Raw genomic sequence first — 23361 nt, 5'->3', positions numbered from 1 at the left:
AAAATAGAATGTATTTTTTTAATAATAGTGGTCTGGCTTACCAAAAGCTCTTATGAATATTGTGATGTATGTACTAAAATACTAAAGCAGAAGCAGAGTGATCGGATTTCGTGGGGAGGCCATATCCAGACTAGATACTGTATTTTTTCCCAGGCTCCTTTGTGACAGCGGGAGTGGGTGCCTTTCTTTTATCTTCCCCAAACCAGCATTGTAGGAAAGTGACCAAGGAGAAAGGTGTGTTATTGAGGAACAAGTGTGTGCCAGCAGGATAGACGTTAGCATTCGCTTTCAAGAGCAAGTCTTTGGTGGGCCAGCCCATGGAGTTCCTGCTTCTCAAATCTGTAAAAGAAGGAAAGAGTGAAGCAGGGGGATTGAGGCCAGCCTGGGCTACACTGTGAGACCCTGTCTCAAAAACAATCTCCCCATACATAGGACAACAGAACCCCAAACGTATTCTCAATAGCCAAAACCAAAACAACAGAACCCCAAACATATACTCAACAACCAAAACAAGATAGCAGATCCACAATGAGGGAACAGGTAGAGAGAGTTCACTTAACCTCCTTCCCCTTGGTTCTTTCATTTTCATACCCCTCCCAGGAGTGCCTTGCACGGGTTTGGAACCATGTGATGTCTCAGCCCAGGGCCTTTCCTCCCCCAGCCCGTAAACACAGTTTCCCAATTACAGGGTCAGTTCTGTGGTGACCAGCAGTGGTCAGATGAAGAAAACCAAAGGCAAGTGTTTATTTAGTGAGATTTTCTTGAAATTGGTTCTTTTTTTTTTTTTTTTTTTTTTTTTTTTTTGGTTTTTTGAGACAGGGTTTCTCTGTGTAGCTTTGCGCCTTTCCTGGATCTCACGCTGTAGACCAGGCTAGCCTCGAACTCACAGAGATCCGCCTGCCTCTGCCTCCCGAGTGCTGGGATTAAAGGCGTGTGCCACCACCTCCCGGCGAAATTGGTTCTTAAAATGGAAACTTTGTTGAGCGCTGGGGGAGAGAAACCGTGGGCATGATTGGAGGGGGGAACCTTGGGAGGTTTTCAATTAATTAAGTGCTTGGCTTTTTTTTTTTCTTTTAACTATTTTAAAATTTTTATTATTTTGCCTACATGTATGGCTATGTACCACGTGCATGCTTGGTACCCACTGAAGACAGAAGAGGGTGTTGGATCTCCCAAAACTGGAGTTACAGACATTGATGAGCTGCTAGATGTCGGTGTTAGAATCCAACCTGGGTCCTCTGTAAGAGCAGCCGTACTCTTAACCCCTAAACCTTCTCCCTGGTCCTTGGCTTTCACTCTACCTTCCAACCACTGTTGGTCAACCAAAAGTTTTGTACCTGTAACTGAGAAATTATAAAACTTTTAAAACTAGAATAAAATCTTACCTTGTAATATGATAGTTACTAAAGGCTAGAAACCAGTTTTAAATGATTGAAGGTGCATTTTTATCTTTCACGTATCAAATGATTTGTCTCTATATGAAAATAACTTTTCTAATGCCTGGAGAAAGTGCTAAATTGCTGTGTGTTGAGTTGTAGCATAAAGTCCTTTCATGGTACAACACTCATGCATATATTATTATTATTAGATTACTTTCAGATATTTGTATTAGAAAGTAAGAAATCTTTTTTTTTCTTTTTCTTTTTTTTGTTTTTTGTTTTTTGTTTTTTCGAGACAGGGTTTCTCTGTGTAGTTTTGGTGCCTTTCCTGGAACTCACTCTGTAGACCAGGCTGGCCTCGAACTCACAGAGATCTGCCTGGCTCTGCCTCCCGAGTGCTGGGATTAAAGGCGTGTGCCACCACCGCCCTGCAGAAAGTAAGAAATCTTAAGGCTGTAGATTTTGGATTTTTTTTTTTTTAAGAGAAAGAACAGGATGATGACTCTTGGCTCTCTACCCAAAGACAGCAGGAGACCTAGCCAAGCCTAGGCCTTCTCCACTCCTAGCTGAACCTTGTGATTCTCTGCAGCTGTGTTTGCTGAACGAGCATGACAGTCATTTCAGTGGTTAGACCTCCTTAGGAGGAGAATGGCTGGATTGAAAGACAATTCATCTAAGATTTTAATGTTGGTAATATAGTTAGTTTCCTTTTTTGAAGCATGAAGAAACAGACACCCTTCCAACAACATATGAAAACAAACATTTTATATATATTAGCCAACAGGAGTAATCTGAACTTTGCAGTCTGAGGTATATGATTGCTTCCTTGTGCATTTTCCTAATGAAAGGATCATATAATATGTGTGTTTGGGAGAATAGGGGTGTAAATATAGCAACCTATAGGCAGCATATCAAATATCCTGCATATCAGTTATTTACATTACAATTCATAACAGTATCAAATTACAGTTTTGAAGTAGTGACAAAATAATTTTATGGTTGGAAGTTACCATAACATGAAGAACTGCATTAAAGGGTCACAGCATTAGGAAGGTTGAGAACCACTGTCCTAGACTATTACCTATATTTTGTTTATATTGTCTTTTATTAAACAGTACTTTTCTATTTTAAATTCATGCTTTGTTTTGTTTTTGTCTTCCTGTATAACTTGGATTTCATGCCTTATTGTAGAGGCCTTTTCTATCTCATGATTATAAGCATCTGTGTCCAAGTTTTCTAATTAGTCTTTTAGTTTAAGGAAACATTTAGCTCCCCAGCAGTTTGAAGTTATAAAGTATGACTATCAGCTCCCCTACCTATGAATACAAAACTATCTCAATGTCATTTATTGAATAGTTGCTGGCTAGTTTTTATGTCAGCTTGACACAAGCTAGGGTCATCTGGGAAGAGGGACCTTTATTTAGAAAATGCCTCCATCAGATTATCTGTAAGCAAGTCTGTAGGGCATTTTCTTGATTAATGATTTTTGTGGGAGGGTCCAGCCCCCTGTGGGTGGTGCCACCCTGGTTGGGTGGTCCTGGGTTATGTAAGAAAGCAGAGTGAGGAGCAAGCCATTGTAGCTGGAGATTTCTCTAGTCCTGCCGGGGCCGCAGCCACTCAGACCCAAGTAAACACACAGAGACTTATATTTCTTATAACCTGTATGGCTGTGGCAGGCTCCTTGCTATCTAGTCCTTATATCTTAAATTAACCCATTTCTATCAATCTATAAGTTATCACGTGGCTTGTGGCTTACTGGTACTTTCACATCATGCTTCCTCTGTCTCTGGCTGGCGACTCCTGACTCAGCCTTCCTGTTCCCAGAATTCTCTTCTCTGCGTATCCTGCCTCTACTATACTTCCTGTCTGGCTACTGGCCAATCAGCGTTTTATTTATTTATCAATCAATCAGAGCAACACATTCATAGCATCCCCAGCAAGCTGGGAGCCGTGTTACTACATGGCCTCTGCATCAGTTTTTGTCTCCAGGTTCCTGCCTTGAGCTCCTGTCCTCAGTGAACAGAAATAGCCCTTTTCTCCCACAGCTGCTTGTGGTCCTGGTGTTCATCACAGCAATAGAAACGCTAATGGAGACAAATGGTGTTATCTTTTCCCTCATTGACTTAAAATTTTATTACGTTTTTAATTTTGATAAACAGATGATCTGGTTTTGTGCTTTCCTACTACTCCCAATATTATAATATTTAATCCCCCTTTTCCTAAACACTTTTAATTAACGTTGAATGTTCGTTTACTTTTCCAGGGTAAGACTATAATCTCTGAATCTTTGTCTTGGTTTTATCTTTATATGTAGTTCGCTCAGTGATCTCTTCCCTTTTCCTCCCTCTCGTTTCAGAGCCCTGTAGGTGGGAATCCACAGGAGACAGCTCAGGGCAGAAGAGTGGTCATTTCTCACAACGTGGACCGAGCTCTGAAAGACGGTGAGGAGGAACTGAGATCATGGGATTGTAAAGCAATCACTCACTGCGCTCAAAGGGAGTTTGCAGTCTCTAGTTTATCTATCCTTCCTACAGCAGTAGGAATTTTCATGAGTTTCTGTTTGAAGAGTGGGTGCATCTGTGTTGTGGATAAATAGAAGTAGTTTAAACACATATAGAGTAGAAATTCCTGACCCCACAAAGCTAACCAGTCCAGGAGAGATTTATCTACCACACGGAGTGCAGAGCTGCTCTCTAGTCCCTAAAACAGGTTTCAGGAAACATTTCATTCTAGATACTGCCTGGAGAAGGTGTTTTGGGGTGAGTGGACTCGATACACGTGTGGACACATCAGTTTAAGCAGATTAAGTGATAGCCTCACAAAAGAGCGGAGAACATGCAAATGCTGCAAGAAGAGGGCTGAGGAACAAGTGCAGAGTACACTGTGGTTATATTCCTGCAAGTAGGAGTGAGCAGCTGTCTAAATATTAACTGAAATGCAGGATAGCTGATATGCTGCCCATAGGTTGAGAACCACTGGTAACAAAGGAGTATATGTTTATATACATATATTTACACTCCTGTTCCCCCAGACACACATACTGTATGATCCTTTCGTTAGGAAAATGCACAATGAAGCGATCACATACCTCAGACTGCAAAGTTCAGAATACTCCTCCTGTTGGCTAATATATATAAAATGTTTGTTTTCATATGTTGTTGGAAGGATGTCTGTTTCTTCATGCTGAAAGATCAGTAAAGGAACCAGCCACTAGAGACTTCTTACCTCTACCAAATCCTCAGCCTGAAAGGGCGGAGCTGCTGTCTCCACCCTGCCTCATCACTTCAATCTCCGCCCAGCCATATCACTTCCTGTTTCCTCCTCCCAAGTGCTGGGATTACTGGTAGTGTTCTCTATGCTACACAAGGTTGACTGTTTTGTATTTTCTCTTTTGTAACTCATCTCCTGTGTCTGTTAGACAACATTGTTAACTAAGCTCTTAAGGCTCAAAAGTCTTTTGTTTTTACATAAGATGGTTTTCAGGGAAATGAACATCATATCCTCTACCAAATGAGAGCTGTTGGCTGCTATAACAATAGATTTTGGAGTGCAGTTTACGCATTTGGCAGTAGTTGATAACAACAGTAACAAACAGGCCCAAACTAGAATTACTTTCTAAAAATGTGTCTACTGAAAGTGAATCTAGAAATGTGTGTTGAGAAAGCTAAGAGATTATACAAGCATTTTAAAAAACCCACAATGAATATAGTTATATCTTTGGAGTATATTTTATAGTTCTAAACCATAACACTAGCATATTTAATTAAACTACAGTAAGTGATGTCAGACTTAGTGTTGATAAAAGTGAGAACCTATGTGTTCAAGACTTAGATGACAATTTGTTAGGGCTGCAGTAATTTAAATTTAGTTGATATGAACTTAGAAAATACTAAAAAAAAATTATCTCCTGAAGTTTATTTTAACTAGATAATATTGTACCATTTTATCTTTTTATATTTACTTTATTGCTTTTGAAATATATAATTTAAAATGATGTAATCAAAGAGTTCAGTAAAGTAGAAATATGTATGTGGTTTGCATATAAACATATTTGTTGCTAAAGAGTGTTTTGTAGCTCACTATAGATGAGGAATTGTATGAATTCTTTACATACTGAATAACAAGAATAAAAAAGTAGTGAAAAACAATGTAGTTAGGTGTTAGATGAACAACAAGAATCATGCTACATGTGCTAGAAGTTAGCTGATACAGTTGACCAACCTGTGAGTAAGATGTGCTGCTGGTTACATAGAGGCATGGTTGTTATTGAGGCAACCAGCTGCTCTCTGATTGGATTGGAGGCCTGCTTCATAGGAGGGAATTCATGTTCTGGAATCTTTGAGTCAGCTTTAAACTTGTTTTTCTCAGAGGGCTGAGAGACCACTCAGTTGGTAAAATGCTCACCATACAGGCATAAGCATCTAGCATCCAGATAAAATTCAGACTCAGTGGCATACATCTCTAATCCCAGTGTTGAGGGAGAAGAGACAGGTGGATCCCTGTAGCTCCCAGGCCCATCAGTCTAGCTGAATCAGTAAGCTCCAGGTTCAGTAATATACCCTGTTTTAAAAAATAAAGTGGAGAGCAGGTAAGGAAGACACTTGACATTGACCTCTGCTCTTCACACACACATATACAGACACATAACACAAATTTTTGTTCACTTTTGTGTTTGTGTGGGTCTGTATAGCTATGCTATATATATATATATATATATGTAGAAGTATGGCTTTTATTTTTGGTTTATATATTCATGTTACAAATGTAGCTATGATGCTTACCTTAAGGATATTGATTAGCTATTAATGGAAAAAAACAATTTTATGGCTGAATAAAAATTTCTACCAATATTGATTTTTATAAATTCCTAACCAAATTGTATCACCACAGGAGTATTTTAGAGTTGTACTAAATAGCATATGCAATGTAGGTGAGAAATATAATAGGACATAACATAGGTGATACACCTTTCATGTCATGTGGCAGTTTGAACCCCCATAGCCTCATATATTTGAATGCTTAGTCACTAGGTAGTGGCACTATTTGAAAGGAGTAGAAGGATTAGGAGGTGTGGCCTTGTTGGAGGAAATAAAGCTCATGCCAAGCCTAGAGTCTCTCTCCCTCGGCCTGTGGATGAGGTTGTAGCTCTCAGCCACTGCTCCAGTGCCAAGCATATCAGCATGTCCCCCGCCATGATGGTAATGGGCTAAACCTCTGAAATGACCAGCCCCCAATGAAACGTTTTCTCTTAGAAGAGTTGTCATGGTCACGTTGTCTCTTCACAGCAATAGAGCAGTGCTAGGACAGCACACTGAGCAGATCTTATTGTAAAGTTATTAAGTCTTAAGATTGTACTTAACTCTCTGCTGTAATTGAAATTAATTTTTAAATATTTGTGTGCTTATGATGGGGGACATCTATCATAGCCCAATAGGGAGGCCGGAGGACAACTTCTGGGAGTTTCTTCCCTCCTCCCGCCTCGTGGTTCCTTACTTTGTGTGCACGGTTAGCTGGCTTGACGAGCTTCTGACTAATTTTTCTGTCTCTTCCTGTGATTTTGGTGCAAAAGTGTCGGGATACCAGATGTGCATCACAGCAGTGTGCTGGGTCCTTGGGTCCCAGGCGTCAGACTCAGGCCGTCAGTCTTGCGTGGCGAGCACTTTCAGCCACCGAGCCATTTCCTGACCCAGAAATTGAACTTCAGTGTGAAGGAAACATGCTTCCATTTTGCATACGCTTAGGCTGCAGATTTAAACTTGGTTTAATACAAAGAGCAAGGGACCAAACAAGCAGTGTTTTTGGCAAGGGACTCTCATCCTGCCCTTATTACTTGGCCCTGCAGGTCCTTTGGAGGTCACTTAGGTGTTTGTTGTCCTTGTTTAAGAGCTGCTAACGGGAAGGCCACCCTCTGGCGTGACTGCCTGTTGGGCAGTTGTTACTGAGTTCCTCTTCCTGTTGAGCTGAGCGGACCTCTTTCCTAGGATGTCGTGCTGTTGTCCTGTTGTGCTGTCTAGATGGAGTTTACAAGGGTGCCTGTGCATCTCTCCCCACATACTGTGATTTTAAGGAGCCAGCCAGCAGCAGGCAAGGACACTGTGTCAGGTTTCTCCTCTCTGTTGCCCTTCTGGCTTGTCTTCTGCTTGTGTGTGTGTGGGGGGGGGGGGGCGGGGAGGGGGGGCGGGGGGGAGGGCGGGGACGGGGGACACAGTGTGGAGTAGGACAGAAGGTGTGGTGCCACCTCCTTCAGAACCTCAGTTTCCCAACAAGATGCTCCGGTTCTGTGTAGGCGCCACGTTTGATTTGTTTGTGGCAAATAAATGAGAGTTGTCTCTGCTTTCTTAATGGACTCATCCAGTTCAGATGAGGTACAGCTACTCTACAAAAGTTAGGGAACAACAGCCACCCAATCAGATATCTGGACATTAACACAAAAATGGCTGAGAATCTCAAGAGCTCATCTGTTGGGTGGCTTTTCTTCCATGCTTGATTGTGTTACTGATAGGGCTGTTGATTCCAGCTTGCGTGCCGGAGTCTATAAAATACTGTTTAATGAATGGTTAAAGATACAGTAAGATCTTTTCTTTCTTTCTGTCTGTCTCTCTGTCTTTGAGGGGTAATTGTTCTCAGCTAGAAGATACAACTGAAGCCATTGGAATCACCTTGAGAATTTATCTAAACTTCGGTGTATGTAAATGATAACAAAATTCTTGATGTTCTATATGTGGGGTTTTATTTGTCTGTGTGTTTGTCTGTCTTTGTGTGTCTTGTCTGTCTGATGAGACAGGGTCTCACGATATATATATCTATCTATCTATATATATATATATATATATATATATATATATATATAGATATATATCCCTCACTGGCCTGGAACTTGCATTGCAGACCAGGCTGGCCTCCAACTCTCAGAGATCTATCTGGTTCTGCCTCTCAAGGGCTGGGAGTAAAGGTGTGCAGCACCCTACCAGGCTATGAGTAGTGTTTGGAATATAAAAATAAAAAGGAAGGCTTTGAGAAATAAGGACACCATTAAGCGTGGTGTCCTTGAGCTGGAGCAGTTTTATGTGGCTAAGTTTTTTCCCCTCTGTGGCACTTGGAGATATCATCACCTACACCAGATATCAGTTTATTGTTCAGAAGGCCTCCTTTCTTGAATAACCACATTAACTTTACAGTTTTTCTATATTAACTAGAGCTGCACTGTCTATCGTGGGTTGAATAGTTCATTTCTGATTGCTGTAACTATAAAATATGTACCAGATTTCAAAGCTTAGTTTGAAAAAAATAATGAAAATATTTAATTTTAAATGTTGACTACTTAATGTATAAGTATAGTATATGAAATGAAATATATTATTCATTTTACCTGTTTCTAGTCTATTAATATGGCTAACAGAAAATGTAAAAACACATGTGCAGATTTTCATGTTTCTATTAGATGGCACTAGCCTAGAATTAGAGAGAGACTGGAAATAGCCCAGTGACAGTGACAGGCTGCACATGCTGATCTATATGAGGCTGGCATGGGGGACTGTTCTTGTATTAGTTGGGGTTTTATTAGGAGACAGAATACTGAAAATATTCTGAACGTAAAGAATTGAACGTAAAGAATCATGGTCCTGTGTAGCTGGAGCTGTCTCCAGTCCTGCCCGGGCCAGCAGCCACTCAGACTCAAATAAACATATAGACACTTATATTATTTAAACTGTTTGGCCTAATGGTTCAGGCTTCTTGTTATCTAGTTCTTACATTTTAAATTAACCCATTTCTGTAAATCTATACCTTGCCACGTGGCTCGTGGCTTACCGGTATCTCACATCATGCTTCTCCTTGTGGTGGCTGGCAGCATCTCCTCACTCAGCCTTCCACTTCCCAGACTTCTCCTCTCTCTTTGTTCCGCCTATGCTTCCTGCCTGGCTACTGGGCCAATCAGCACTTTATTTATTAACCAATCAGAGCAACACATTCAGAGCATACAGAACATCCCACAGCAGTTCTGTACCATGGTTTAAGCACTAACGGGTAGGGAACCCTAAAGATTATGGGTAAGTGGAGCCGAGCAGTCTCTACCTCTACTTGTGGAGGCAGAGAGTATCTTAGGATGGAGTACCTGTGACAGGAGTGCCTTTTCTTTACCCGGGTGAGCTTTGGGGTCTTCCTGGAGAAGCCACGGCCTTGGCCAAAGCGATGATAAGATATTTGCTGTGTTATATGTAGGTATATTGGCATCAAGATCAAATATTACGCCAATCCAAGACCCAGCATTCTGGTTAGATGAGGATTTTTTAAAAGATTTCCTTTGCTTTGTTCTGGTTTCTGCTGTCATTATATTCTAAACAATGAACTGCCTTGATGTTTGCAGCGTTGACCAAGCTGTGCTTCTTCCTCACAGTGTTCGACTACAGTTACAGAGACTATATTCTCTCCTGGTACGGGAACCTCAGCAGAGATGATGGGCAGCTCTACCATCTGCTCTTGGAAGACTTCTGGGAAATTGTCAAGCAGATTCGCCATAGACTGAATCACGTGGATGTAGTTAAAGTTGTCTGTAATGATGTTGTAAAGGCTTTGCTCACGCACTTCTGTGACCTGAAAGCTGCTAATGCCAGGTAAGCGTGTAACATCAGCAAACCCCTCCCCTTTCTCATGAAAACATCCCTCCTGTTGAGTGGGTGAAACAAGGCAATACCTAAGAATAGTCTTCTTGCTTGACTTGGAATGTAGACATTTTGAAGGGAAATAGTCACAATGTACCCACAGAGTAGATTTCTTGGTAACTTTGTAATAGAAAATCACCTTAGCGATACATGTGGGTTTTGTGAGTAATTTACACGGTAAACTGATGATGGGCTAGCAAGTACTGGAATGAACTTACAGTGTTGTGGGGACCTAGAGATGGATTAAATACACTGTTTTATAGTGTGATATAGTGAGCTTACAAATTTGAGAAAAAATGTAGCTTATATTTCTTTTTGTGTTTCTGTGATAAAAGTTCAATTGTATCAAGATTGCCTGAAAACTGATTCTTGTTTTCCTTTTTTCCCTATGGTGCATATTTGATACTGGCCTACACCAAACCTTTTCATACAAGAATGCAATGCCTTTTGAACGAATTTCCCCCATACCTCCTTACCCTCTTCTCTGTCACTTCCCTACTCATTAGTCCCCTTGGTCCCCCTAAAGTTTCAGTTCTTCATTCATGCTGTATATTCGTACAGGATTCTGTGTACTTATATAAGATCTAGAAACCACAAATGAAAGATGTGATATTTGTCTTCCTGTGACTGACTTAATTCATTGAATCTGATTCTCCAGCTACATCCATCTTCCTCCAGACAACGTAACTTCATTTTTTTTTTTGGAGACAAGGTTTCTCTGTGTAGTTTTGGAGCCTGTCCTGGAACTCACTCTGTAGCCCAGGCTGGCCTGAAACTCACAGAGATCCGCCTGCCTCTGCCTCCCGAGTGCTGGGATTAAAGGTGTGCGCCACTGCCACCACCCCCTCCCCGCTTTCATTTTTATGACTGAAAAGTTCACATTATTTCTATATACCACAGCTTTACCCATTGCCCTGTTGTTTGACCTCTAGATTGGTTCTAGAGCTTATCCATTTTAACATTTTAAAATTGTGTGTGTTTTTTTAACCTTTTAAAAGTTCCCATACATTCATAAAATGTCTGTTGGTCGTATCCATCTACCACTGCCTTCTTCCACCCCCGCCCCGTGACCCCCACCCCATTCTCCCCCAACTTGATGTCCTCTTTTACCTTTGTGTTTGGAGTCCAGTTCGTGCTGCCCATACGCATGGGTGTGTGGCCATCCACCGGGGCTCGGGCAGCCTACCAGCAGCCATGTCCCCAAAGGCGGGTGGGCGGCTTCCCCTCTCTCCTTCAGCAACTGTCAGGTAGGATAAGGCCCCCGGCCCCCAGTCACTTCTGGAGTTTCACTGGCTTGACCCCGCACAGGGAAGCGCAGCTGCTGTGATTGGTGAGTGCAGTGGTTCTGTCACCGCCAGAAGCATTTTGTGACCCTCCCCCACCTACTGGCTGTGACCCAGCCCTCCTTCCATGAAGGTCCCCGAGCCTTGGATGGTGGGAGCTTGGTCCAGATGGCCCAGACAGAGCTGAGCACTCAGTTATTTATACTCAGCGTTTTGACCAGCAGTGAGTCTGCATTAACCACTACTCACTGCAGGGAGAAGCTGCTCTGACCGAAGTTGAGAGCAGCACAAATCTATGGGTGTAAACAGATATTTAGAAGGTGGTTTACAGCATGGCCCTTGAGCGAAACAACAGCTGTGGGTCCCCCACAGCCTGTGACTTCCCTAGTCCTGGGCTTTTGACCAAGTGTACAGTACCAGGTAGAGCAGCCCTCCTGCGGAGCAGCCCTCCTGCGGAGCAGCCCTGCCAGCCAGTCAGACAGCGGTTTGTCGGTTTGTCGTGCCATGCCGTAAGTGTCATTTCACTGTCACGCCAGGGCACATCTTACCTGGAAGGTCGGTGTTGTAGCATGCAGGGCCCAGGACTGGATGTAGCCACTGATGTCTTGTCTTCCCCCGCGCAACCTGCACAGCACCTCCCACCACCGTGAAGGCTAGTCCTCAGGGTGCATTGTCTAGTCAGGTCCAGTTGATTTGTCCTTGTCCTGCTTCCAAAGTGAGTGTTGTCTTTAGCAGCAGTGTCCTGTCATCTATATCCTGTCATCTACACATGGTACATATATAATATATATATTATATATATCTCCAATCCACTTAGAAACTAGTGGATTTCTATAAGGTTTCTTCACATAGCCTTAGTTTTGTCTGATCTCCCCCCTCCCCTCTCCTCTCCCCAGTCTCCCTATCTCTACTTAAACCTTTAACCCTGAGTCTACCCCCCACCCCCGAAGCATTTTCATACTGCCTGTGTTCTAGCCTCTCCTCAGTTGAATTTTTCCTTGGGTTGGAAAATCATAGGTTTCTAAGTAGCTTTCCCACGTACCCTTCATATTTGTTGAGCCACCCGCCAATCCCTCTTTTCCCCACTCCCCACCCGTTTCCAGGTTTGAGGCCCCTCCCTCCCCCCACCCCTTCTCTACTCTCGATTGACCTGGAGTATACTATTCTCCTCCCTCAAGATGGCCACCCGCAGTGGCCCATTTCTAGCTTTCCTGGCTTCTACATGTACTCTAGATTAAACATAACGAACAATCAAACAAAAGATTCAAAGCATGACCCACATATGAGAGAGAGCATACAGCACTGCTGTTCTGGGCCAGAGTGACCTCACTCAATATAATGTTTCCCGATTCTATCCATTTACCTTCAGATTTCATTTATTTTTACAGCTGAGTAACATTCAATTGTGAAAATATACCACATTTTCCTTGTCCATTCGTTAGCTGATTGACACCTTGGTTGACTATGTTTCTTGGCAATTGTGACTTGAGCTGCAGTGAGCATGGAGGAGCAACTTAATCGTTTTCAATAGTGCTGCTTTAAGCAGTGATGTGCAGGTATTTGCTCTATGCTGACTTGTAGTCATCTGGGTGTAGCTCGGAATGGGGTATGCTTGGGTCCTATGGGAGATCTAATTTTAGTTTTTTTTTTTTTAAGGTGTGTGTGCACACGTGCGTGCATGCGTCTTAGCACATGTGTGGAGGTCAGAGGACACCTTTTCCAGAGTTGGCTCTTTGCTCCCGCCTCGTTTTTGAGGCAGGGTCTCTTGTTTGTCCTGCTGTAGTGTGCATAGGAGTTCCGGATGATTCTGTCTCCACCTCCCATCTTGCCATAGAGGAGGCTGGGACGACAGCTGCATACCACTGTGTCTGGCTTCTTACATGGCTTCTTGGGTCTTGTGTGGAAACACTTCTACTTGCTGAGCCATCTCCTGGGCCCTGATTTTTGTTTTTTGAGGAACACCCCCCCAAACAAAACAAAACAAAACAAAAGGAACTCCCGATTGCTGCCCCAGTGTTTACAGGCTGTTCCAACTGTGATGCCTAGTGAGGAGTCCATTCAGTTGTGACCCACTCTCATAAAATGGTACCATTATTACCTGTCATAGCTGATGGTTTTTTCCTTTAACATTTCATTTAAATGTCATTTGAGACTAACTCGGTTTTATTGTCTTATTACTTGGGCACAGCCTGTGGTCTGAAAAAGGTTACCCATAGGACAGTGATCCCAGAATTTTTTACCTGAGGATAGTCCTACAATCTTAAATGCTACCGAACTTGAAACATGTAGTTCACATCCAGTGATGCGCCATAGGCGACCTGCGCTGGCGGTGACAGCTGATTGCATAGCCCCTCATGGCTCTGAGCTCAGTGAAGTCATATTGATGGCTTGAAATTGGCCATTTACACTGTGGAGTGGGGGAAATGCTTTCAGTCGGAATTTTGTCCTAAGGAGAACCAATTGTTAAACCTTCACCAGCTCCACTTACTGTGTCCATTAAATTCATCAATATTTACAGTATCACATATTTAAACCAAGGAGCCTTTAAAGTAGAAGCTCACATTGTGTTCTCTTTGGACAATCCTGATACACTTGGGAGTGAGAGAGGAAAATGACATTGTGTGTGATAGTAAAACGACAGTGAATATAGCTTTGGCCTCACAGATCCCCTAAAGGGTCTTGGGAACAAGTGGGAGCCTCTCACTATACTCTCCTGTGTGTTGTGAAAGTAACTTCTGGTGGACAGTGTGTGGGAATTAGAAAGTGAAACAAAGAGGTCCCCCCCACCCCCGCTCGGGTCTCTAGCTGACACCTCCTTTCAGAGTTTCATTAGCGCTTTGCACTATCATTTATTCTTATGTAGTTCGCTGTGGCTCCCACCAGCTGAAGTAGTTCATGGTTCTGCCCAGCTAATGGTTGTCAAAGGTGGATTTGAATTCAGGGAAGCTTGTTTTAAAGTGCTTTAGTTACACTCATTAGAGGACAGTATTTTAAGTGTTTATTTCAGTGAGAAGAATAATAGATTTAAGAGAAAAAGGACAAGTGGTTAGAGAAATCTAGTGTTTGTTTGTTTGTTTGTTTTCAAGACAGGGTCTCTCTGTGTAACCTTGGCTGGCCTGGAACTCTGTAGCCTAGGCTGGCCTCGAACTTACAGAGATCCACCTGTCTCTGCCTTCCGAGTGCTGGGATTAAAGGCGTGCGCCACCGCCACCCAACTGAAATCTAATTTCAACAGGAGAGTATGTTTTTCACTGAGTTGTCGACCAGCTTCTGAAAGTGTTGCTTTAGAAGGTGATGTAAATATTGTTATAGTAAAACATCAGAATGACAGAGAGAATTGATTCCATGTTAGAAGTGCTGACTCCTCAGGCTGCGAGGGTTCTTCATTTTATTTTGTTGTTTTGTTTTTCTCCTGTGTGCCAGGCTGGCCTCCAACTCACCATGCAGCAGAACTTCTGATCTCCTGCCTCCACCTCCTGAGTTACAGGTGTGTGCCGCCACCCGGCTGTGAGCCCCAGCCTGGTGCAGGCTGGGTAATGCTGAACCAACCAAGCCACAGCCCCTGGTTTTCTGTTCCTTGTTACTCTAGTTGATGATAAAAATGCAGAGGAAACAAAGAAAAATCTCGACTGCTATTCTCTTTAGTTACAGATGCTTGAAAGAATGCCAGGTACTCACGAGTACTTTTGGTATAGGTGACTCGTTCTGGAGAGCATCTGTTACTAATGTAGCCCTGTACACAGCACACAGTCAGGCCTGCCTGCAGTGAGTGTGGGTTTGACGGTTGCATGCCTGTCTGGCAGCCCTGCGTAGCAGCATTCTTGTCTGTCACCCTCACTGGTGGACAGAGCTCATGGGCTGCACAACGCTGTGGGCAGCGGCCAGGAGAGCACATCCTTGAGTTGGTGACTGTCAGGAGAATAATACATGGCAGTAATAAAGCAGCGCAGCCTCTGCCTGCCTGGTAGGCGGTTGTCAGGCAGACTTCCGGTCAGCCTGCGCTTATTTCCAGCTGTCGCTCTGCTGCTCTGAACCAGTCCAGATCACATTTAAGGCTTGTTCTGCTTCCTCTTCCCTTATCCCATCTGTCTCGTCTCAGCGTGGCTCAGAAAATCGAAAACTGACTGCCTTTCTACTGTTAATTCAGTAGCGTTTTTAAATTCATAGTCTCCCTAAAATCTACGTTTTGTGTACCCATCAAGCACAGGCATGTTGTTTGAGGGAAACATGTCCTTATTCACATATTTCCTTTCTTTCTTCCTGATGTGTTCCCCCCTTTTCATTGCACTCTCTGATTACAGTGTAGCACAGCACACACTTGAGGTGAGACAGATGGAACGGGCTGTTTGCACCATTTGTCACTTCCGTGACTGTTCATCTGCGATTATTCAGATCTTCGTTTTCTCCACTACAGTGGTGGTGATGAGATCCACCTCCTGGTACAGGTGGGAGGGCTAAATCACACTGTACCCGTGAAACATAAACGTCACTGACTGCCTGCTCAGGGAGTGGGAACTGGAGGTGACAGGTAGGAACTTCAGCGAGCAGAAGGTTGATCCACGCCGGCAGGGGCGGGACACAGCAGACTCATCACAGCGCACCTGCAGCTGCCTGGATGCTTTCTCACCCACAGTAGCCGTCTGCTCTGTGAGCCTTTCTCGGCTCTCAGACAGCACTGGTGCCCACCTGGCATCACTGAAGTGGACTGCTCAGAATTTGTAGAGAGATGCTAGAGGTTCAGATGGGAAGTTTTCCAGACAGCAAGCTTATTGGACCAGCCTTCCCTGGCCTTTGGCTTTCTTAGTTTTCTCCTAACCCAGCTCTTAGGAAATGGAGAAATTTGTGACATTCTCATGGCCATACAGCTCCCAGCTGATGCATAGGCTCAGCGTTATCTAGAGAAGCTTCTCTTGTAAAAGCAGATTTCTCTTGGCCAACCTCCCCCAATAGGTACTAACCAACTGTGTATAAATTACTGTAGAAGGGCTTGGGATGGCCAAGGAGTAGCATCTCAGTGTTTACTGTGTTGAAATAGCAGCTCCAGTGACCACATAGCTATAGTTTAAAGTAAATGAAGGTGCTTGGAGGGGAGACGCTGAGCCTCAACCCAGGGTCAAAAGCATACTAGTTAAATGCTCTACTGTTGAGCTACAGCTCCAGGCCACCCCCGCATTTAAAAACTTTTTTTGGAACAGCGTCTCAATAAGTTATAAAGGCTGGCATTGACCTCATTCTGTGGCTCTTGCAGTCCTTGAACTCACGGCTCTAGGCCCAGTGCTATCTTTTGTCGGTTGTTGACTCTTTTTATTTTTAAAGGTAGAGTCTTACATCCTGAACTGTACCGGAACGCCTCCTCCTCCTGCCGCCACCTCCTGAGTACTGATTTTACATGCATGCACCGTCATGCTTTCCTTCAGGGACCTTTTAAAAAGTCAACACGGAGGCCAGAATGTAGAACGTTTATCTAGGGCGATGAAGCCTTCATCTGTTTAAAAACAGCCTATAAATGGCACACTAATGCATGCCTATAAACCCAGAGCTCGGGTGGTAAAGGCAGAAGGGTCAGGGCTTGAGTATTATCCTAGTGATGCATAGCAAATTCAAGACTAGCCTGGGCTACATGAGACCCTGCCTAAACGAAATAAATAAATAAAATAAACATAGCAGAGGGGTGCATGTGTAAAGTCTTACTCTTAAAATGTTTTCATGTAATCGGATTTGCACACTAGCCTAAAATTCTAGCTGTTACAGCAGACAAAGGAGGAAATTGTTCTTTTTGGTGTGCATATTCCAGTTAGTCCAGCCCCTTGTGTAAGAAGTCACAGGGTACTCTTGAGAGGCATGAATCATAAAGATACCAGTATGCATTTCATGTTTCATTTCCCGGGTAGTCCTTAATATGTTTTCTGTACTCTGTGGTATTTGCTCTCGTTACTACAGAAATCTATTTCACAACGCTTTGCCACTTCTCTGTAATAGGAGATAGTAGAAAAATTACCATTCCAAGATGCTATAGAAAAGAAAAATCTAGAATGTTCTTTCTACACTCTTCAATCAGGTCCTCCAAAATAGTGGTCCAGGGATGGGCTTAGTGCTGACGGGATCCATGGCCAAGGCTAAAAAGTACCTAGGAGCCTCACAGTTGCAATTCACCATCATGTTTGGAAGCATTAAGTGACAGACCCTTTTGTCCATGGAAATAATCCAGACTCACTATCCTCTAATTTCTTCACCAAGAAACGCGGTTCATGATACTGGTTTATGCTTTATTAGTTGTTTTGAAAAGATGAAGCTATAGGGGCTAGAGAGATGGCTCAGAGGTTAAGCACACTGGCTGCTCTTCCAGAGGTCCTGAGTTCAATTCCCAGCACCCACGTGGTGGCTTACAATCATCTGTCATGAGATCTGATGTCTTCTGTCATGCAGGCATATATGCAGGTAGAACACTGTGTACATGATAAATAAATAAATCTTTAAAAAAAGATGAAGTTATAGATCACATTTACTACATCTGAGAGCTTGTGTGGAGGCTTTTCAGGAGAGCACAGCTCTTGTATACCCCTGACCCAGGTTGCTTCTCCTCTGTTTGGGGAAGGTCCTTCTTATCAACCATTTGCACAGCTTCAAACAGGACACACGTGGAGTGGTCAGGGAGCAAGGGGACACCTACCTAGCCATCCAGATGAGCTCATCTGGATCAGTCCCAGCAATCAGTGGGGCGACAGATGCTAAAACCAGATTGCTCACACATCCATGGTGGAGCACACCTTTACTCTCAGCAATCGGGGCAGAGGCATGTAGATCTCTGAGTTTGAGGCCAGCCTTGTCTACATAGTGAGTTCTAGGCCAACCAGGGCTACATAGTGAGACCCTGTTTCAGAAAATAAAAATAAATAAGTAAATGAGTAAGATACATCTTGAAACTTGAAGGTAGTTTAGTTAAAGAGACACTCATGCTCTTTTGAATTGTTGCTAGGATTTGGAAGTTCCTGTAACCCCGGGTACTACTTAGGTAGTCATTATGATTGCACTTGAAAATACAGTGAGGCCTTATACCCTGCCTTGTCCTCTTGCTGTGTAAACACTGACCAAAAGCAGCTTGGGGAGAAGTGCCTTTATTCAGCTTACACTTCCGGAACATAGTTCATTGCTGAGGAAAGTCAGGCCAGGAGCTCAAGGAAGACCTCAAGCAGAAACTGAAACAGAGACCATGGAAGAACCCCGCTTATTGGCTGGCTCTCCAGGCTTGCTCAGCTTGCTGTCTTATACAGCCCAGGACCACCTGCTCAGGGGTGGCACTGCCCACAGCTGGCCAGGCCTTCCCACATCAGTCATTAATTTAAAAAAATGCTCTTAGGGGCTGGAGATACGGCTTAGTGGTGAAGAGCACTGTTGCTCTTGCAGAGGACCCAGGATTCCCAGCTCACGGAGGCTCACAACCATCTGGAACTCCAGTTCCAGTGTGCCCCGCCCCGAACACACTTTCTTCTGGCCTCCTATGGCACCAGGCATACATGTGGTACACAGACATACATGTAAGCAAAATAGCCACCAACGTAAAATAAAGTAAAAATCACTTTAAAAATAGAAAAAAGAGAATGCTCCCAGAGACATGGCCACAGGCCAGTGTTATACAGGCCAGTCCTCACTTAGGTTCCCTCTTCCTGGTGATGGGTTGTGTCCTGTTTACAGAAACTAACGACCACATCAGACATCCATCCACATTACTCCAGCAGATGTTCTCCAGATACTCCATGTTCCAGAACAGTATTGATTATTGGAATTTCTGAGGAGGCAGCAGTTATTAAAGCCAATGTGTTACTCATTTGGAATATTTTTTGCCTAATGATGTATAATTGAATTGTTTCTGGAAATTTCCTTCCATTTATTTATTTGGTTATTTATCCTTTCAGACATGAAGAACAGCCAAGGCCTTTTGTGTTGCACTCATGCTTGAAGAACTCCCGTGATGAAGTTCGGTTCCTTCAAATGTGTTCTCGGGTTCTGGTGTTTTGTCTTCTCCCTTCGAAGGATAGCCAATCTCTCAGCTTACGTATAATGCTCGCAGAAATTCTCACAACAAAAGGTAGATTTATGAAATTCATACCACTAGTGTGGTGTGTGCAAACCAATGTGCTGTATACTGTCATTAAATTTCATATAACATTTGTGCAGATCTTAAATACTTTGGAGCATGTGGGTTGTAAGGAATTTTAGACATTTCAAGTTTAATTATTACATAAAGGCTTTGGCTATATGTGATAAACTTTAAAAGTTTATATGCTACATTGCCAATGCTATTAATTTTGACACAGGAGAACCACTCTTCATCTGTGCATGGGAAGCATTCATTTAGAGTAGTTTTTTAGTTCAGGCCAGCAGCGTATACATTTAAGGAAGGGATCCAGGCGGTGGTGGCGCACGCCTTTAATCCCAGCACTCGGGAGGCAGAGCCAGGGGGATCTCTGTGAGTTCGAGGCCAGCCTGGGCTACCAAGTGAGTTCCAGGAAAGGCGCAAAGCTACACAGAGAAACCCTGTCTTGAAAAACCAAAAAAAAAAAAAAAAAAAAGAAGGAAGGGATCCCCACAAAGCATGCACAGCGACAGCATTTGCTTGTACTTTTTCTGTAAGTTTCAATGGTGAACTTTTAATAAACAATAATCACTATACTGTAACACAGTAAGAAACATTTAAAGTTAATAGTACAGCTAAGTACTTACCCAGAATAAAAAATGAAAGTGGGGGCACGGAGACAGCTCAGTGGTTAAAACGCTCGCTGCGCCAGCGTGAGGACTGGAGTTTGTAAAAGCAGGTGTGGCAGCACACTTGTGCAGCCCCAGTGCTCGGCACAACCCAGAGGCAGTGGATCCTGGGGCTCGCTGGCCGGCCAGTCTAGCCAAAACTGAGCTCCAGGTTCAGTGAGACTTTGTCTCACAAAGTCATTGGGTGGAGAGTGCTAGAGGACACTGAATGCTGACCTCTGACCTCCGTATGCACACATACATTCACTACAAGGTTACAGGGGTGGATGAAGACAAATGGAAGAAAACATGACTTAAGACAAATGCTCCCTAAGTAAGAATCTTAAGTAAGAGAAATGCAGCAGTTGAATATCTCCTTTATCTAATCATCATCATCATCATCATCATCATCATCATCATCTATCTCCTTTATCTTTGCCTATCAGCTGAAATGCTAACCACAGACAAGGGCACTCTAAACATAGTAAGATGGATTTGTAAGAACTTCCTCCCCAACATCTGCTTTGAGCAGCTGGGAATGTTGACAGCTGTCTTTGGTAGACTAAACTGGTCCAGACATAATGAACCTTACAAAAAGTGAGGAAAATCAGTGTCCTTAGTTTTGACAGTTTTCTTAGCCGTGTGAGTCCCAAAAGACTTCTTTCCATTGTTCTCCTCACTCATTTATTAAAAGGAGCACAGATTATACCATACATTAAATTATGCAGAGGGATATACAGAGGGCTGAGCAGTCCTGTGTGTGTACATGCCTATATACACACATACACATTTTTAAATATTCAAATTATGATAATTTCCCCCATTTGGCTAGTGGAAAATGTTTCCCACATCCATTTCAGTTATGTGATACAGAATCTGTTTCCTTCAAGAAGAATAAAGATTTCAGTGGCACTTTCTCCTCTGTCTCTAGTCTTGAAGCCAGTAGTGGAGTTGCTGAGTAATCCAGATTACATTAACCAAATGCTCCTGGTCCAGCTGGAGTACAGAGAGCAGATGAATGAACACCACAAGAGAGCCTACACATACGCTCCTTCCTATGAGGAGTTCATCAAGCTCATCAACAGCAACTCTGATGTGGAGTTCTTAAAGCAGCTCAGGTACTTGGCTTTTAATTATAGCACAGTGAAGGCCCTGATGGTTATCCCTTGTCGGCTAAGCTCTGTCTCTGTGTGTGTGTGAGATTGTGTGTGGATGATTGTGTGTGTGTGTGTGTGTGTGTGTGTGTGTGTGTGTGTGTGTGGTGGGGGATGATTGTGTGTGTGTGTGTGTGTGTGTATGTGGTGGGATGATTGTGTGTGTGTGTGTGTGTGGTGGGGGGATGATTGTGTGTGTGTGTATGTGGTGGGGGCATGATTGTGTGTGTGTGTATGTGGTGGGGGGATGATTGTGTGTGTGTGTGTGTGTGTGGTGGGGGGATGTGTGTGTGTGTGTGTGTGTGTGTGTGTGTGAAAGAAACAGAATGAGTGTGTGTGTGTGCGAGTACGCATGAGCTTTTCAGGGAAGTGGAAATCAGGCAGTCCATAAATTTTCTCCTTTAGTAACAATTGCATTTGTTCAGCTTCTCTTTAATAGAGGAATCATTTTTTTTTCAAGGCATTAGGTTTTCCTAAGAGTTTGGTAATAATAGCTTAAAAGCTTGTTGTTATTTTAAGTGACGATGTAGAACATTGTGTTGATTTTCATTGTCTTAGAAAATGAAGGGGCTAGGGCCTGGGAACAAGGGCTTCCTCACTAGTTCTTTGGGAAATCACATTTGAACGTATCGCAGGCATCACTTATACGGGAGGGATGTCTTTGAAATGTTTTTGGGTGTTAGTCTTCTCATAGCATAGGAGTCTATACTGTGATTATTTGGTATACATTTGTGGCTGTTCTAGGCTTGTCTCCCCACTTCCCTTTTGTTTGAATGTTCCCAGATGGTAATAGGAAGAATAGGAAACTCTGGTGCGTCCATTTTCATTTTTATTACTAATTTTGGTAAGTCATTAATAGGAAAGTAAAATATTGACCAAAAGTTGGACATTTGAACTATGCAGAGATGTGAGATATTCCTTCCTTCCTTTGAACAAGGGTTGACAGTGAGATGGCCTGGATGCACAAGCTTGTTTCCTGGGTAATGCAGCACCTAGGAGACGTGCATTGTTCTTACCAACTGTGCCAGGACTGGTCTCACCAATGTGTAATGACCAGTTCTAATGTATAGCCTTGTCTGTGAATTATGTATCTATGAGCATTTTGTTTGGGTATCTTATTTATGCATCTCCTCTCATGCATAATAGTAAATGTGCCAAATGGTAAAATATTATATATTGTCTATTTCTGAATTGATGAATTGAGAAGTGTAACATTTGAGCTGAGAGAGAACCCAGCAGCCAGTAGTACACTTTGTTACCCTAGTTTACAGGTTCTGCCCACTTGTAGATCCTTCTTACCATGGCTTCTTTTGAAAAAGAGCTCATAAAATCAGGTGGGGTAGCACACACTGAGATCCCAGCACTCAGAGACTAAGGCGGGAGACTATGAGTTCGAGGCTAGTCGAGGCGACATAGCAGGGTTCTGTGTCAGTAGAACAAAAAGAGGAAGCCTGACAGTCACACGCTTGTGTTGCCTTTTCTTCCTAAGTCCTGTATTCACACCAAGCTGTTACCCAGGAGTGCTGTTCAACCCTGTACTTGTAGATCCTTCTGACTTTGGTGTTGTTTTTTGACACATGGTTTCTCTGTGTAGCCCTGGCTGCCCTGGAACTCACTCTGCTGACCAGGCTGGCCTCAAACTCAGAGATCCACCTGCCTCTGCCTCCTGAGCGCTGGGATCAAGGGTGTGCACCACCACTGCCTGTTCTGACTTTTTTTTTTTCTGAGACAAGGTTTCGCTATATAACAGATCTGGCTGTTCTGGAACTTGCTTTGTAGACCAGGCTGGCCTCGGACTCATAGAGATCCGTCTGCCTCTGCCTCCTGAATGCTGGGATTAAAGGCATGTGCCACCACCACCTGGCTTATCTGATGTTTTTAACCTACTTCCTTATGAGCTGTGTGTGGTGTGATCATCCTCTATGGAATTATCATTTCCCCTTAAGATACTGTTTAGGATCAGATACCTTATGTCCAGAAACTGAAAAATCTGAATTCTTAAGCAATTTTCTTGTAATAAACATTCTTTCTGGAAGACAATCAGATATAGACAGTTTGGTAATGCCAAGCAAGTTTAAGAAAGCAGCCTAGAGTCCCAAGTGGCAGATTAAGTGAAGCCATTACCATTCACTGTTGATCTAGA

The 23361-nt window shown here is 43.2% G+C and overlaps 1 protein-coding gene across 1 annotated transcript in view; it reads left to right on the top strand.

Moving 5' to 3' along the window:
* Nucleotides 1-23361, top strand: part of Snx25 (sorting nexin 25) — a 117380-nt gene that overhangs the window by 23645 nt on the left and 70374 nt on the right. The window contains exons 2-5 of the mRNA XM_052752218.1: nt 3736-3820; nt 9775-9991; nt 19236-19408; nt 20996-21182. Coding sequence (XP_052608178.1) covers nt 3736-3820; nt 9775-9991; nt 19236-19408; nt 20996-21182 — 662 coding nt within the window. The remainder of the gene's footprint in view (nt 1-3735; nt 3821-9774; nt 9992-19235; nt 19409-20995; nt 21183-23361) is intronic.

Source organism: Peromyscus californicus, unplaced genomic scaffold (assembly GCF_007827085.1).
Source record: "Peromyscus californicus insignis strain IS unplaced genomic scaffold, ASM782708v3 Scaffold_23__1_contigs__length_62951481, whole genome shotgun sequence".
In the NCBI taxonomy this organism is placed as follows: domain Eukaryota; kingdom Metazoa; phylum Chordata; class Mammalia; order Rodentia; family Cricetidae; genus Peromyscus; species Peromyscus californicus.
This window is presented reverse-complemented; position numbering and strand designations above follow the sequence as displayed.